This window comes from Anabas testudineus, chromosome 12, assembly GCF_900324465.2.
Source record: "Anabas testudineus chromosome 12, fAnaTes1.2, whole genome shotgun sequence".
In the NCBI taxonomy this organism is placed as follows: domain Eukaryota; kingdom Metazoa; phylum Chordata; class Actinopteri; order Anabantiformes; family Anabantidae; genus Anabas; species Anabas testudineus.
Genome location: NC_046621.1, coordinates 5970292 through 5987064, shown reverse-complemented (window position 1 = coordinate 5987064; position 16773 = coordinate 5970292). Strand labels below are relative to the sequence as shown.

At 41.6% G+C, this 16773-nt stretch overlaps 3 protein-coding genes across 4 annotated transcripts; all 3 read left to right on the top strand.

Annotated features, from left to right (window-relative positions):
* Window positions 1-40: 40 nt before the first annotated feature.
* On the top strand, window positions 41-5504 carry LOC113158900 (urea transporter 2). Of its 2 annotated transcripts, XM_026355217.1 has the most exons (10): window positions 41-426; window positions 2027-2143; window positions 2305-2494; window positions 2705-2833; window positions 3889-4018; window positions 4094-4162; window positions 4235-4382; window positions 4596-4730; window positions 4813-4862; window positions 4974-5504. In XM_026355217.1, exons 2-10 carry the CDS (start codon window positions 2032-2034, stop codon window positions 5241-5243), a joined length of 1233 nt encoding a protein of 410 aa, XP_026211002.1. In that variant the 5' UTR covers window positions 41-426; window positions 2027-2031; the 3' UTR covers window positions 5244-5504. The 2 variants fall into 2 exon arrangements, with proteins under 2 accessions (XP_026211002.1, XP_026211003.1); XM_026355218.1 differs by lacking the exon at window positions 41-426 and having other exon boundaries at window positions 2058-2143; window positions 2289-2494.
* A 4784-nt stretch (window positions 5505-10288) lies between these two features.
* zgc:122979 (J domain-containing protein) lies at window positions 10289-13815 on the top strand. The gene is made up of 4 exons (XM_026355220.1): window positions 10289-10568; window positions 11083-11341; window positions 11604-12157; window positions 13091-13815. The coding sequence occupies exons 1-4, from the start codon at window positions 10461-10463 to the stop codon at window positions 13322-13324; spliced, it is 1155 nt and encodes a 384-aa protein (XP_026211005.1). The 5' UTR covers window positions 10289-10460; the 3' UTR covers window positions 13325-13815.
* Window positions 13816-14688: 873 nt separating this feature from the next.
* hwa (huluwa) lies at window positions 14689-16589 on the top strand. The gene is made up of 3 exons (XM_026356149.1): window positions 14689-15039; window positions 15585-15777; window positions 16055-16589. Exons 1-3 carry the CDS (start codon window positions 14722-14724, stop codon window positions 16219-16221), a joined length of 678 nt encoding a protein of 225 aa, XP_026211934.1. The 5' UTR covers window positions 14689-14721; the 3' UTR covers window positions 16222-16589.
* The last annotated feature ends 184 nt before the right edge of the window (window positions 16590-16773 follow it).

Sequence of the window (16773 nt, the reverse complement as noted above, 5' to 3'; positions counted from 1 at the left end):
GCAACCCATTGTTCTTTTAACAAAGGAAACGCCCCCTTGAATGCATGAAAACAACCACCCGCTCTCTATCTCCTGCTTCCTTGTGTAATTGCACATTCTCCTTTTTACTTGGGTTGTGTTACTCCAGAAACAAAGGCCTCTGTTTTGCTTGAGTCAGAAATACTTTCCTAATAAGAACATTCTTGCTCCTGATTAGCTGCTGAGATGAAGAGAGAGACTTTGGTCTCTGCTCCAGGCAGCGGTTCCTCCAGAAAAGAGGCGAGGACGATGAAGGTTTTTATAGCTCTTAATATAGAGAAGGAGAAGCTGCATAGCATCATGAAGACTGCGGTTTTTCTTTTCTTTAATCAAGTATGTATGTATTCCCTCACTAGCTTATCAAGTAGCTGGTAGAGTAAATCTGTGATTTATCTTCAACTCAGAGAGGTAAGAAATATTTATTTAACTTTTATTATAAAGGACTACATCTAAATGCAGAGAGAGATGCGATGGCTTTTTTATTTTGTAAAGTGCTGTAGTATTAATTAAAAATAATAAAATGTAACTGGTAAATTGAATAACAGCACAGATCTTTTCCCACTCTGTACCAATTACTTGACTCTACATTGGGAATAGTTATAAATTAATACACCAGAAAGACCGGAAAGAATAAATCAATACATTAGTCACATCTAGATAGTTTTTAATTTCTTTACAAATGTAAATTATTTCATGTATTTCCCAGGCTCTGTTTTAATTTCAGTTTATTTATTGATGTATTAGTGCAGGATTTCTTACTGTTGTATATTCTATTCCAGAATCAAGGTTGAATCCAGTTTGGCTAAATTTGCATAAAAGCACACAGAAAAGTTATTTTCATCCTAACACAAATGAATAAGCACCAACCAAATCCTCAGTATTGTAAAGTTAACATGGGTGTGACCACATTTTATAATCTGTAGGAAATAAAGGCAACTCCTAAGAGCATTTTCAAAACATTCAAATAAAGGAAGGACCGCTGAACAAAACAAAAATTAAGAAATCAAGATTAGTAAAATCGCAGCAATGTGACGGTTTGAAGATAACAACGCCTGAACAGGGGTTTGAATTGCAGCAGCTGTAGATGCACTGTGGGTTAGATAACAGTTCAGAGAGAGATTATTGATCATTTTATGTTTCATCTGCGAAGTTACTGCAGAGTTGTGTTCAGTAGCTTCCACATTTGTTGACTCTTAGGAAGCATTGTAGCACAGAAGAAAAGATGCTACCAGCAGAGCTGAAAGATCAAGAGGTTCGCTGCTCACTGAACAACATAAACACACTGAGGCTTTCATGCAGGGAGCTGTGACTGAGGATGTTGATGGTAACAGTGGGAAGCTCTTCGGGAAATGTCCTTTGATTTCCCCTCAAAAGAAATAGAAGAAGAAAAGGAAAAGAAAACTATGCGGCAAACAGGCAGTGAGGTTTAGATTTCAGCTCACACTTCTCTGTTAAAACTGTTGCCTCTAAAGGAACTAAAGTTTGTGTGCAGAGGTAGCAAAGGAAGGAAAGGTAGATACTACACTTTTAAATACTACAAAAAACACAATCAGTGAATCACAATCAGTGCCTTGCCAGAGGGGAGTTTTTAAAGAGTTCAGGGTGTGAGGAGTCGCCTATGATCTGCCCTGCATGCTCCATCACGGTCCCTGGAGTTTGGATGACAAGTATTTGAATAATATGGCACAGATGTGGGGATGCAATTCGGCTTTAATGAACAAAAAACAAACAACAAAATAAATTAACACTCTATTCTAGGGTCTAAGGAGGATGCTACATGTAGCAGCTCTGTGAAGCTGCCTTCATCCATAAGCAACATAAAGAAATTTTGATCTGATGATAGAGCTACATTGAAAGTGAAGGTGCTACAGGATGATACAGTATGTCTGTCCGAACTAAAGTTAATAACAAAATCTGAGAGATGTTTAACTCAAACATATCTTCAATAACCTGCTTTACATGATTAGTTGTATCATATACTAAAATATCAATTGTGGAAAACCAACAGCAGATATGAACAACATCAACCAGCCTTCACACGAAGGAGCACCAGCTCAGTCGTTTCTCCTCAGAGCTGTTCTTCTTCTCAGCGGGGACATGAGTCTCTGTCAAGAGTGGATGAAAAGTAGGTGGTGATCTGTCCAGTCTGCTCAGTAACAAGTCACTCACACCTGAATGAATCAAAGTGTGTGATTGTGGTTATATTTAATAGTTGTTATTTAAGTTTGCCACTTGCGCCTGTTTGCACTTGTGGATAAAAATCATGTCAGTATTTATCTTCAACAGGACAGGCAGCAGTAATCCAACTGCTGGACTGGATTTTGCGAGGGGTCACCCAGGTGATGTTCGTCAACAACCCGCTCAGTGGGCTCCTCATCACGGCCGGCCTCTTCCTGCAGAACCCTTGGTGGGCTCTGAACGGTCTGCTGGGCACTTTTGTTTCCACTGTGTCCGCCATCTTACTGCGACAAAACAGGTCAGAAGACATTTCCTTATCTTTATTTCTCTTCATCACAGAGGGAAAAACATTTTCTTTCTGCCATGAAGCTATCATCTTTGTGTCTTTCACTGATGTTCCCTGGGGTTTCACTTTGTGTAGCTTTCACACTGTGCTATTTTCACAGTTTGTATCTCATTTAACTGTGTTTTCCACTCATGTTGGCTACATCTGTCACGTTCACCGCAGGGAGGCCATATCAGCGGGTTTATATGGCTACAATGGAACCCTGGTTGGCATACTGATGGCTGTTTTCTCTGCCAACGGAAGTTGGTACTGGTGGCTTTTACTGCCAAATGTCTTCATGTCCATGTTGTGGTAAGTGTTCTGCTTCAGAAAGTAGTCTGATTCATTTGATGTCACACACATGCTAATAGTGAACACTACACAGCACCAGCATGCACTGAGAGCCAGGAACCATATTCAAACTCACCCATTGTCACTGTTAACTTGACTGAATCTCTTCGTTCTCTATGAAGCAGTTTACAACAACAAGCAAAGATTATAACACTAAAAAGTACATGTTTAAATAGACCCTTGATTTCAGACAGAGAAAACTGCTTCTCATTTGAACCCAGCAATTAATGTTACCTGCTGAAATGACAACTGTCACTTGGAGATTTTTTAGCCTTAAGCAAACTAACTAAGTTTATGTCAGCTGCCTAAGTGAAACTAACTACTTAGGATCTTTTATTTATTGTTATATATATAATACTGTTCACTGTGGTATGTTAACAGACAACTTCCCCAGGGCAAACAAAAAGAAAAGAATAAAGTTTGCATCCTGAAGAGCTGACAAACCATGTTGAAGATGAGAGCCACAGCATTGTTCCTACACTGCAGTGTGGAGCTGCTGCAGTAGTTAGTGTTTGGAGCCTAATAAGTAAAACTGAAAGATTAGACAATCATCTTCATGTTTCTGTTTAAATGGTCAAGCAAGAGGGAGTTGAGTATATTGTTAATAGTAGAAGAATCCATTTTAAAATCCATCATTAAAATCATCCCACAATACTTACTCTTCATAAATAATGAAATACTGTACATAGGTATAAAAATGCTTCTCTAAATATAAATTAATGGGAACATTTTTTTACACATTAGTTATATATATGTACAATTCAAGTAGCTGTCTTAAACTGTATATGTGCATTTCCTACTGCCCCTTTTGTGTTTTTAACAATAATGTGTAATTTTCTGGCTGCAACTAGCAGGGTGTAATCTCTTAACTAACACAGATTGTCTATCAGCCTTCAAATTCTTACATAAACCTCCACCCTTAATTAAATATAAACAATCAAGGCCTGATTATACTGTAAGCATGTTATGATTTGTCTTTCCGTGACAATAACCAATCCACTTCCTGTTGTTCACAGCCCAGTGGTCTCCAGCGCTTTGTCCTCAGTTGCCAACAGATGGGACCTCCCAGTATTCACCCTTCCCTTTAATATTTTGGTGTGCATACATATCGCAGCTACAGGAGCCAATCATCCATACTTTCCAGAGGTATAGTCCAACCCTGCTACACACACGGTAATGTACTACTACTAAACTTAAACCTACATTTTTTCTTAATTTCAGGTTAATATCCAGCCAAACAATCATCCACACCTTCTCAATGAGTCAGTGGATATCCTCAGTATCTCTCAGGTATAACAGGAATGTGTATGTATGTCTGTACAGTATGTCTTCCTAACAAAATTCCCTAATTCTCTGTTGCAGCTATTCTTGTCAGTGCCGGTTGGTGTTGGCCAGGTGTACGGCTGCGACAGTCCTTGGACAGGAGGCCTCATCCTTCTGGCCCTGCTGCTCTCCTCACCAACTATTTGTTTCCATGCCATGGTGGGCTCTGCTGCCGGCATGTTGTCGGGTAAAAACTCTCCCATTTGCACAGATTTATGCTTTTTGTCTGCATGGGCTACGGTGGAGGGGCCACCTGGCATTACTGTGAATGAACCGAGTCATGTTTTCTCAGATAATGCTCTATAGCTGTGTTTTCTGTTTTTTTACTTAATGATCAAATTTGCTATTCAAAAATATATTTCATGGAGACTACTGTGCTGTCCTATGATGTGTGGTGCAGGACTTGCTCTGGCAGCTCCTCACAAGGACATTTACTCAGGGCTGTGGGGATATAACAGTGCTCTATCCTGTATTGCTGTTGGAGGCGTCTTCTATGTCTTAACATGGCAAACACATCTCCTAGCTCTTACATGTGGTAAGAGTGATGTACGATCACTTCTGTTAGCATGCTGCAAAGAAAGTTTCGTTATTAAAACTGTGTAATTGTTCCTTCCCAGCACTTTTCTGTGCATACATGACTTCAGCGATCTCAAAATTGATGTCTGTGGTAAATAAAAAAAGTTTCCTTCCAAGTCAAACTCCATAAACACCATCAAAACACTCTGATGTCTCTCATATCATGTGTCACGCTCTGTTCTCCTATGGCATCCCCTTTCAGCTTGCATTACCAGCCTGCACATGGCCTTTCTGCCTGTCGACTCTCATCTTCCTCCTCATTTCCTCTGAGACCCCAGCCATCTGCAGACTGCCTCTGTCTGTGGTCTCCTACCCTGAGGAAAACCGGCGCTACCAGAGACAATTAAAGGCCTCAGAGAAAGCTCAGCAAAGTCAGCTCAGCAGCAGCCAAGAAGAGGCCCCGCTGAAGGAGAAGGAGTGCCAAATACCCAGCTGGTCGGGGAGTAGGACTGCAGTGAATCTGTATGAGTAGTAGAGATGCTCATTCTCTCCTGAGATGTGCCTCTAGTTCAATTGAAGGAATTTTGTATATATTTTTGGTATTTCCTCTCTTGCATAACAATAATTGGAATATAAATATCTGGCATACTTGTGAGAAATGTATTTTTCTGCAGTACACTCCTACCACACACCAGAGGGCAGCATTTTTCAAGGAGAGACTCAGCATGCACTTACATTGTGCATGCTCGGTTAATATACATACTGAGGGGAAGCACTGATAAGATTTGAATGAAGAAACACTCATTTTTAAATATGTGTTAGCAAAAACATACATTTTAGTAAATGTTTAATTTGCAAGTAAAGCCTGTGTTGATTTTTTATTTACAGTAGCAACAGAGCAGCAAAGATTAACGGGGAAAATGACTCAACTGTCCTTTGTTTCTCTTTAGCACAATGGTAGTGGCTGCTGGGAGATGATTTAAATGCAGCAGAGCATTTCATCAATGCAGACAGTGAGCTGTAGGAGAGATTTCATAAAGTGCTCCCCCACCAAAAACACCCTCTTCTCTGCCAGGCATAATCCATCAATGCCTTCTGTACTCCAATCTGGCCTTGTGTTTCCTCTAACCACTTCTCTTTACCTCACTTTCTGTTTCTTGCTGTGCCTCTTGCAGAACCTAACGTAGCTTTCTACACACTTTTTTTTGCACACCTGCTTCATCTTCTTTACAATTTCATCTCTTTTCTTTCTTTCTTCCAAAAGATTATGATCTCTCTGAGATACCAAGATGTAAAATGCTAGAATAGACAGAGTTCTGTCTGGGTCTGTGTCCCCATTTCTATTTGCATTTATATATTTATGTGTGTCTTTATTGCCATCTGCCTGTCTGTGGATCTAGTGCACCGAGGCACAAGGCACAGTTAGTCTAGCCAGTAGGACACATAAGAGACAGTCACACTCCCAGACATGTGTGGGAGCTGCGGTACATTTGTGGGGAAGGTGCAAGACGAGTGTAGGGGAATAAACAGAAAATGACAACCTCTAATTTTCTTGCCTAGTGAAAAAATATGACTTGTTATTTTCTTTCTAGAATGTCTAATATGCATTTTTCTTCCGCTCTTGCCTACATTTGAACTCAATGCCTATTTATATCAAACAGTTCTAATTTCACGGGGGAAACTTTCTTCCACCCTGTGTGTTGCATGTATTTTCTCTTAACGGTGCTTGTAGGTAAAAGTGGCCGTAGTCTGTGGATTTTTCTGTGGCTTTTTACACAACGTTGATTCCTCCAGTGACCTTTGAAGGACAAGATAAGTGCTGGCAGTGGGAAGATGCGAGATGAGGTTGGTGTCATTTCCCCCTGTGCCAGTACTGTGTGCTCACAGCAGTGTGATTCACCTTCCAGAGCCCCCTGCAGGCAGCACCTACTGCTCCCACAAAACATAACAGGGGGAGAGTGAGACAAAGTTGATCCTGTGAAGGGTGATACCTCACCACACAGTCGCACAGATCTGCAAGTAGAGGAAAAAATTGAGAAAATGGACTTGTGAAGAACAGCTAGTGTCAAATAACAATGTAGGGCAGAGTCTTTTATAACCATTGAACAATGGGAGAAGTAGATCTAGAAACAGTTTGTTGTATAGGAATGTACAAAGCTGAAGGAAATCAGATCAAATATGTGATAACCCACTGTAGAGGACAATTATATTATGTGATCTTTTTGTGCTTTAGTTTTGGTAGTTTGGCAACATAAAGGACGTTTACCCTCTGTGTGTCAGGGCTGCACACTGGCTAAACACACAGCACTTTGTACAATTACATTAATGTTTTCCATCTGTGCACTGTGCTAGATTCTTAGTGTTACACCACTTTCTTTTACAAATGTATATTTATTTCTAATTCACATATTAAATCCAAATGGTGGAGATTTGGTGGAGATATGACAGGATGGAGAGAGGAAACTTGTGACTTATGTGTATTTAAGGTTCAGTCAAATGAAAATGTCATTTTTCAGTCACACCAAAGTGTCCACTTCTCAAAATTAGACTTAGTCAATTATTCATTTTGGAAAATAATCTAATCTTAAAGATTTTGTTTGGTAGAAGTATGTGGATTCCTGTCTTCACTGACTGGTTTGACCCCTGTTAGCTTTAACAAAAGGTTTCTGAAATCTGTGCAAATCAGCTGCAGTATTTTTAACCCATTCTTTGTTACAGAACAGCTTCCTTGCCTTAACAGCCCAATTTAGCTTCTTGCACATCACTTCTACAGGACTGAGATTAGGACTTTGACTGGGCCACTCCAAACATCACATTACTTCTATGATATGTTAACTATTATTTGAAAGAATGACTTGATCTCTCTTGGTCATCAACAACTCTTCAAGACACTTATACAAGCCTGTGTGTATAGGGAAGACATCCATGTGTCCTCTTTAAATGAGGCAGCACCTCCCAGACTCACACCATTTTACTGACTGAAACACCTGACTCCAATTTCACCTTTAGGTGAACTGATACCTCTAGATACATTTATCAGATTAGATTATTTTCTTTAGTATATAAATGAAATGAATTGAATTTCTTTCTTGAATGTCTCGTTGTAAGTTATAAATCATATGAGTAATTTGCACATTTAAGTTTGTACTCTACAGTTGAAACTGGAGCAGAAACAGAAGTAGAGAGTGGCTGTCCATTACAGCTACTACTAAATGTGTGAGAACAGCAAACAACACCATCAGAACACTAGGCTGCATGTACTGTAAGCTGTCCTCCTTCTCGGTGCCCAACAATAACAGTGTCAGGACAGCTTGGTACTTTAATTAGCATTATTTTCTCTGAGAGTGACAGGCAACTTTGTGTGTGTTTCTATAAGAGCGAGAGTGTGAATGTGTGAAAAACAGGGCAGAGACACAGTCAGACTGTTCCCGTGGGCAGGAAGAATGAACGCTGTGAAAGAGGCTGTTCTGATTCACTCTATCCTGCTCGATGTGTGAATAGTATGTAACAACTGCTATCTAGTGCATGACGCTCCTGGCTCATCATATTCAAACCAAATTTGTCTGCTGCTTCCTGTAACACGAGGAGAATCCTCAGGAAACTCCATCCTCCATTGGATGTATGAAGCATCACAGCAGAGGAAGCATTGCCATGTATGTACGCTCGCTGTGACACTGATTTTCATATCCATGGCTGCACAGTCTGCTCTGTGTCGTAATCTTGTAGTATGTGTAGTATGAGCCGTAAATAGAAACACTGACTCTTACTCGATGGGAGTGAAACTGTCATTCTAACAGATGACTTGCGGCATTTCATCAAATAAGCGATCATCCACAGGAATATGTGGGCGTGGGATATTTTTAGAATTCTCTTTTACATTTTTCATTTATGTTCAATTACAGGCATCCACCAGTTATTTCTCTAATCTTCCTGCTGAGGGGCTGTGGGGAAATAATTAACAGGAATAGGGTTGAGCTATTATTTTGGGATCTTTATATTTCCAGCAAATGTTTTGTTCAATATTAGACTTCAATGGTTAAAACAATTATCAACTTATTAATTAACCAACCAACCATTCCACCAACTATAAAGTTGAATGTCATATCATATCATATTATTGTAGTTCTTAATATTATGAACTCAACATCAGACTCTGAAAATCCTCCTTCTGTTTTTTGGCAAAGTGAGCAGCAGCCTTCCATCAGTCAAAACTAAGGTTGCTTTTGAAGTGATAATTTTCACAGGAGGAAGGTGTGACACTTTCTAAACAGCACAACAAGGTTTTTTAACACGTTCAGTTCACATTCAGTTATATAACTTAAAGCTGCCCTTTCCCTCCACAGCTGTTTGCTGTTGGCAATTATGTGTCTCATTTGCATGGGTTTGAATTAATTGTCTGCACTGAATGTTACACAATTGCTGTGCAGAACTATGGGGGTGGATGGATTTACATGAACACCTGCATAATCTCATGGATACAAGAACCGCTGCTTTTCTGAAGCTTAATCGCCTTTTCAGTGAAGCTCCGTTAAGAGAATAGTTTGTCGATTTTAACTACAGGACACTGACCAGGTCACATTGATGGTCTGTAATTTCTTGGTTATGTTAAAGAAATTTATTTCTCTCCATCCCTACTCCTGCTATATGTATGATTCAATGCAATACAGCAACAGACAGTATTTCAATTTTGTTAACTGCATTTCAGTGAGAAATAATGTTTTACTCTGCCACATTTACAGAGGTTTGGGGTTTTTATTCATTCAAAATTCATCCTTGACCTTGGAAAAAGCAAAAGTTATTTTTCTCTGAACTTCTCAGATGGTTTATCATTCAAGACTGGAGAAAACTCCAAACAACAATTGCAAATATCTGTTGCAAAACTTTTTGTTGTTGTTATTCTTTCCTCTCCCATGAATCATCTGCAGCTATGACAGTAAAATGCTGCTTATGCATCAAATTACTTGTTTGTGTATTATCACACAAGGCATTTACTTATAATAATGCATTAGTCTGAATATGGCTTCAACCACTGTTGGTGCTGATTCATTAAAATACATTAACTGTACTGTAAATGCTCATTTTACTGTGTCATCCCTGTAAACTCTAGTCAAACCTGAGTAGCTACTGCTTCATCACTGCAGATCACTGCAGGTCAGCAATTCTAAAATAAGCTCCAGGAAGTTCAGTAAGTTTAGTAAGTTCAGAGCATATTCAAATAGTCTTAATCTATCAAACTAGTGGACTCGTGTTCAAGAGAACAAAATGTACATGGAAAGTCAGTAGATGGTGGGGGCTCCATTAGGGAGCGGGGACTGTCTGGATGTTGTCTGGGCAGTGTTGTTTTTTCTTTTTTCTCTGCATGTCTGGTGGTTATGTTCTGTCTGTGAGAAAAAGGACTCTGTGTACCGTGTCGTGACTGTCTGCAAGAACTCCGGAAACAAGTCTCGAGATGGAGAAGGAGGCTGCAACATCCGCATGATCATCGCCGGAGCACCAATGGCTTTGCACCGTGCAAAGTGAGGACACCGGCATCCCCTGCCGCGCTTGAGGAAATAGGCGGCTCCGGGGAAAGCTCGGTCACGATGCGTGGGTGGGTGAGTGTGTAGTAAAGGAGCTGCCGCGACAGTATTTAAGGCAGAGCCGAGGAGAGCTCAGACAGGACGAAGCGAAAGCGAAGAGATTTCAGCACCAGCGCGACTGGACAGCGACTCACAGCCCTACTCCAAAACTTAACGCAACTGAAGCCGCCATGGTTCTCATCTGGACCCAGTTTGGTGTGAAGCACAAAAATGTCAATGTCAAGTGCAAAGTGCGAGTTATGCACAGGGGTGACAGCTCGGGCTCATCCTCATCAGCGGTGAGTACAATTTTTATTCAATTACAGTAACTGTCGCTGTAGTGATTTGCATGGTCCACTCGCTGATGCGTCTGTGTTATAGATGATTAGACTTACATTACGGAGAGGATGAACGCACCGCTACACTGCTCCACTTTCATTCAAGGCGTGTTGCATCGGTTAAGTCACCGGCATCGCTGATTCTCCCTCAGCCAATCGCTGCAGAGAATCTCGGTCGCTGGGGGGGGAAGTCTTTTTTCCCCTCACATGGCTTCCCCCTTCTCTCAGTTTGTGAATCAGATGATAAAATTCATCGGCATGCAGATAACGCTGTTTTCCTGAGAGCTGTCTTTGCTTGGGAATAATTTTCTGCATAATAATAAACACTAGACATTAGTTTAGAGTTGTAGAGCATTTAACACATGAAATAATAATGTACTAATGTCTATATGAGATTTATATATATGAGACCAAAAAAGTGAATTATCTGTACGTTTTATAAATAGTCTAATGTATGTCGTTCTTCTTTCTATAGGAAAGCACCAAGTCTGAGCAGGACACGCCCTGTCTGTCCATAAAACCCACAGGCAAGGACTTCTACAAAGTCCTGGGTGTCACCCCTGAATCCAATGAAGATGAGATCAAGAAGGCCTACAGAAAACTGGCTCTCAAGTTCCACCCAGACAAGAACAGTGATGCCGATGCAGAGGACAAGTTCAAAGAGATCGCAGAAGCCTACGAGATCCTGACTGACCCCAAAAAGAGAAGCATATACGACCAGTTTGGAGAAGAAGGTAAGAGTTGACACTGATGTATTTGCTGTAAGTTAAATTGCTTATAGAGTAACTGTCATCTGGCTAATTACAAGGCATGTTATCATCAAGGCTAAGAAGTGCAGTGATATTACAACAGCTAAATATGCAGCATAGACAGCTGAGGGGCTGATAAATTATTCAGGAAGCAACGAAAGAGTTTCCTGAAAAGTATTAGAATATAAATGAGGCTTTGGAAATGTCTGCAAATCTGGAACTTAACTATTTTTTTGTCTCTTTTTAGGCCTTAAAAACAGAATGTCAATGTCAGGCCCAGGCAACGCTTTCCACAGCAATTTCCCCAGTGACCCCCACGCCACCTTCTCCTCCTTCTTCCATGGATCCGACCACTTTGACATCTTCTTTAGCAGTGACTTAGATGGTGATGATGACCTCTTCAACCCTTTCAGGAGGTTCCCCTTCAGCCACGTAGGGGGTTTCGCCGGCCACGAGGGTGGGCTGAGAAAAGGCCAGAGGCGTCTGCAGGGTAAAGCAGTGTTTCATGACCTTCTGGTGACCCTGGATGAGGTGATGCACGGCTGCACGAAGCACGTGAAGATCACCCGCAGCCGCCTCAACCCTGATGGCTGCAGCCTGCGCTCAGAAGAGAAGATGCTTAATGTGGTGGTGAAGAAAGGCTGGAAATCGGGGACCAAGATCACCTTCCCCCGGGAGGGAGATGAGACCCCCAACAACATCCCTGCAGACATCACCTTCATTCTCAGGGACAAGGAACACCCTCAGTACAAGAGAGATGGCTCCAACATCGTCTACATAGCCAGCATCACCCTCAAAGAGGTGAGTTAAGTGTTTGACACCCACAGAGGCCATCAGTCAAAGTGATTATGAAACATATGATTGGTCCATAAGTAGACATACTATATCATTTTTCCAGCCTCTTACACCTACTCAGAAAAAAATCCATCCACCACTTCTTGCCCTTTACATAACTGTTAGGTAATGCATTCTCTGGAATACCGAAGAGGCATCAGTAAGACATGGAGCAGGAGATGGGATCTTTACCAAAGGCAGGGAGGCAGATAGCTTTGATTATAGTGTGAGGATGGAACACAATGTTCTGTTATGGGCATCTGAATCCCCCCATTTCCAATGGGCTGACAGACCCCCACTAACAGAACAGCAGCAGTAGCCTGCCAACGCCTCCGTTACCTCATCAGCCCCTGCAGAGAGTGAGAGAGAGCAGTAGCTAAATTTAGCCTCGGTGCCGCCTGCCCCCACGAATCGCACTTCACTCTGCCTCTCAACCACTATCTGTGCTGCAGACTTCTCTGCCTCTACAACCCAGGCTGAGAGGCAGTTTTTTTACTTCACTCTGTCTCTGGCTCTCACTCCTATCAACCCACACACAGATTAGCAGGGTAGCAGTCACTGAGACTGGCATTTCAAAGAGCTCCTCCATCTTTCTCTGGCTCTCTTCAGTCACTAAAACACTTGACTCCCACACACAGGCAGTAAATAGAGCAGCGATTATAACATCTGTAACACTGGCTTGTTGCATAACACAGAAAATCGCTATGCTTGAGCAAGACAGACGCTCCATATTTATCCGTTATGCAACTTGACACCTTTAAATACCAGGCATTTAATAGATTTTTTTGTCCCAAGTACTTCAATCAAGTCACAATGAGGCCACTCAGAAAGCATTATGAAACTGGTTTTAAATATAACAGGCCTACAGGACTAATCTTTTATTCCTCTCTTTGTCTCCAGGCTCTCTGCGGCTGCACAGTTAACGTCCCCACACTTGATAACCGGATGATGCCTCTGCCATGCAGCGATGTTATTAAACCTGGTGCTGTCCGGCGGCTGAGGGGCGAAGGTCTGCCCCTGCCCAAGAGCCCATCCCAGCGAGGCGACTTGGTGGTGGAGTTCCAGGTGCTTTTCCCAGACAGAATCCCACCACAGTCCCGTGAAATCATCAAGCACAGCCTGGCGCAGTGCTAGCCTGCTTACTTGAAAGGACTTGACCGACACAAGCTTCGCCATGTGTCTATGTTGTTATCAATTCACAAACACAGCCTTGCCCAGGGTGCTATTTTCACAACCAATCACAACCTCTAATTGTGTTTGGAAATGGCAAGAAAGAGCTGTAGTAGAGAGAGAACTGTGTGAGGAGATGGCTTGTTAGGCAAGATGCACAACAACTATGATGCCACATGAGCAGTGGGTTCAGAATGGGGTCTTTGGTATCTGAGGACATCCATCGACTCAATAGCCTTTTAATAGCCTCTTGCTTGAAAAGGTTATCTGTACTGTTATACTTGCAAACCTCTAGCAGGATATCAGTGTGCTATTCAAGTCTGTATAGACTTCCTTAATAATGAATGGTGGAAATGTGAAAACATAACTTTATTAGAGTTATATGGTGTTCATATGACTTATCTTTTGCATTGATTTATTACAATAGCAAGTTTTACTTGTGTACAAAGATCTACTTTGTGTACAAAAAAACTAAAACACTGTCTCTAAGAGAGATTCATCTGTCAAATGTTCTATTGAATGATTTGAAATGTTTGTATATAATCTGCAATCAGCTGTTGATGTATTATTACCTGACTTAGACATGTTTGAAGGCATGGGAAATAAAAGAAAAACTATAATATAACAGCTTGTCTTTGTTCTTAAACGCCTAGTTTGCATAAAGATCTCTCTGCATCACTTTCCTCGTTGACGAGCAGTGATGCAGGAGTCTGGTCGCATATCGCCACCTAGCGGCGATTTGTGCAACGACAACGCGCAAAGTCCTGCAAATAATAGGAAACACCTGTTGAGCTGTAATTTATGTGGCTGCCAACTGGGTGCGTTTTGCACAGTCGCCTCACATCAAACCTGGGCTTCGATAACATTGGCAGTATTAATCCACAATGGTGGAGACAAGGTGGATACAAGACAACATTCACATATGGGGACAGGGTACATTTGAGAAGCAGGTTGACGTGTTGCTGTTAGAGAAAAATACTTTAAAGCACAAAGCAGCCAACGCTGATTAACACATCAAACCAGCTGTGCACCCAGAGACAATCTGAAATCTCAAGGGCACTTTTCTAAAAGTGAATCTTTATGTCCTCTGGAATGAAATGTCTCAAACAAGTCAGGCCACACCAGCAGATCTGACTGAGGGCCACCATGTGACGAACTTGACTCTGGTCGTCCTGTTGCTGATTCCCTGTGTGGTTGTTCTGCTTCTGCTGAACTGCTTCTTCCTGGGTTACAAGTTCCTGATCCTGTCAAAGACCAGGCAGAAGCGAGAGGACACAGAAGAGTTTCTTTTGCAATCCAGCCTGCAAAGGGTCAGAAGAGTATCCGACCTCTTTCCCAGACTACAGGACGGGAGAGCTTATATGTCTCTTTCGGAGCCGGTCCTGCCGCATCCTGTCACCTCCTCCAGGGCTTCATCCAGGGAGAGGGCCGGGCCGGATCACAGGATCCGGCTTCTGAGGCCAGATGGTGCAACCGGCTCAGGGTCCATGAGGGCGCCAAGCAGCATCCGGGCCACATCCTCTGCGGCTGGTTTCAGTCCCAGACTCGACCTGCAGCCCGGTTTACGAACATACAGCGTCAGGAGAGCGGGCTGGTGTAAAAGTGCACCAGTCCTACCGCAGTCCAGTGATTCAGAGCCGGACACCAGAGTGAACCTCGTTCCGCCAAACTCTCCCATGGTGAGTGGTCTATAAATAAACTGAAGATGTTTGTGAAACTCATTCTGAACTTTGTTCTGTGGTGAAGGAGGATGAAGGGTTCACATTTCTCCAAAACAGGACCTGATTTATCTGGTTTGGGCCCCCCTGGGCAAAAATGAGCTGCAGGAGCCCTTAGATCCTGCTGGTCTCAGTTTTTTCATCATTAGGATCAGATGATCTCTAAATAAAATGAACCTTTAAAAACCTAATTGACTTATTAATACAATTGCTTAACACAAATATTGGTACTGCCCTGGGCCTTTTTGAGCTGTTTATCTGTATCTGTCATTTCTTATACTGTCCAGTGTTCTTATCAGAAAACATCTGTGACAGAAAACTATAACTGTAAGCAGATTGTTGAAGGAGTAAAACTTTATAGTAACCAGCAATAGAGAATAGTAAGTTATGGATGTACACAGAGTTGAAGATTGCATTAAATATTCTGTCTAATCTCCATTATCAAGCATAAAGTCTGTACCTCACAGTTCAAAACACCAAGCCTGTATTTTTCTCTTTGCTCACAGCAGGAGACACAACATGTGGTTCATATCCATCGGAGTAGTACTTACGACATGCTGACAGACCCAGAAGCTGCGGTGCATTTGTTTGACAAAGTAGACCAGGAGTGCGAGTACACAAACCCTCCTTCAGAGATGTCCTGCCTCAACACATCTGCAGTGGGGTCTGGACTGGACAGTGACTTTGGTGCAAGTGCAGGTACAGCTCAACCTCCTTCAGCTGCACTGTAATCAATATGACTTTAATAACTAGCATAGTAACTATCAACCTGTTTCATCATCTAAAAATATATACATCTGTTATGCAAAGGTATGCCAGTAGTTTCTATCACAGTATTTGTTTTGTATCTGTTCTTTTGTGGGCACGTCCAGTGGCAGTAAAATGAATCACAAAGGGACTCAGTCTCTGCAGGTTTAAAACCTGTTCCAGTGGTTGCTCCATCAAAACAAAACTTTAAAAAATGACTTCTTTTCAGGCGTCTCCCTGCGGATTCTCTCGGCAGACAGCGATAGTCTGTCCAACGGTGTGCTGGCTTCAGCTTTGGAGTGGGATTATTACGACCCCTGCTACGTGAAACAGAATAAAGTACCCAAACATAAACACCACAGACCTGCAGTGCACACTAAACAGTACTGGGTGTGAAATGTTCCAGCTGTCAGTGTGATGAATAGTTTTAATGTTATTTATTTGTATTATTATTACTTATTTAAATAACTTATTCACATTTTGAGTTTGTGGAAAGACATGCAGAATGAATTTAGTCAGTTTCACTTATCACTATAATTTTACACCCGTCAGATTTTCCAGTTTTGATTCACTTTGCCACTGAGTTTGTTTAAACTTTGCACCTTCACTTATGTTACTTTAAACCATTTACTGTGCACATTTCACTTACATCAACTATTGTCACTGTTTTGTAATTACACAGCTCAATCACTTCTACATTCACATGATTTGATGATCCAGATTTATATTCACTTATTGTTTTGATTCACTCTGAAAAATATTGAGAATTGAATGTAAGCTCTACTGGAGTTTTATCAATAAAATTGTCCCCCAAAATAATTTGCTAAGAAAATCTACAATCAAAACCAGGATTCAGTGCAAACTCCTGATAGAACAGGTGAACGACTGAGGGCTCAGCAATCACCAGAAAACCACAAAACATCTAAGTAAATGTTGTTGTTTTTTTAG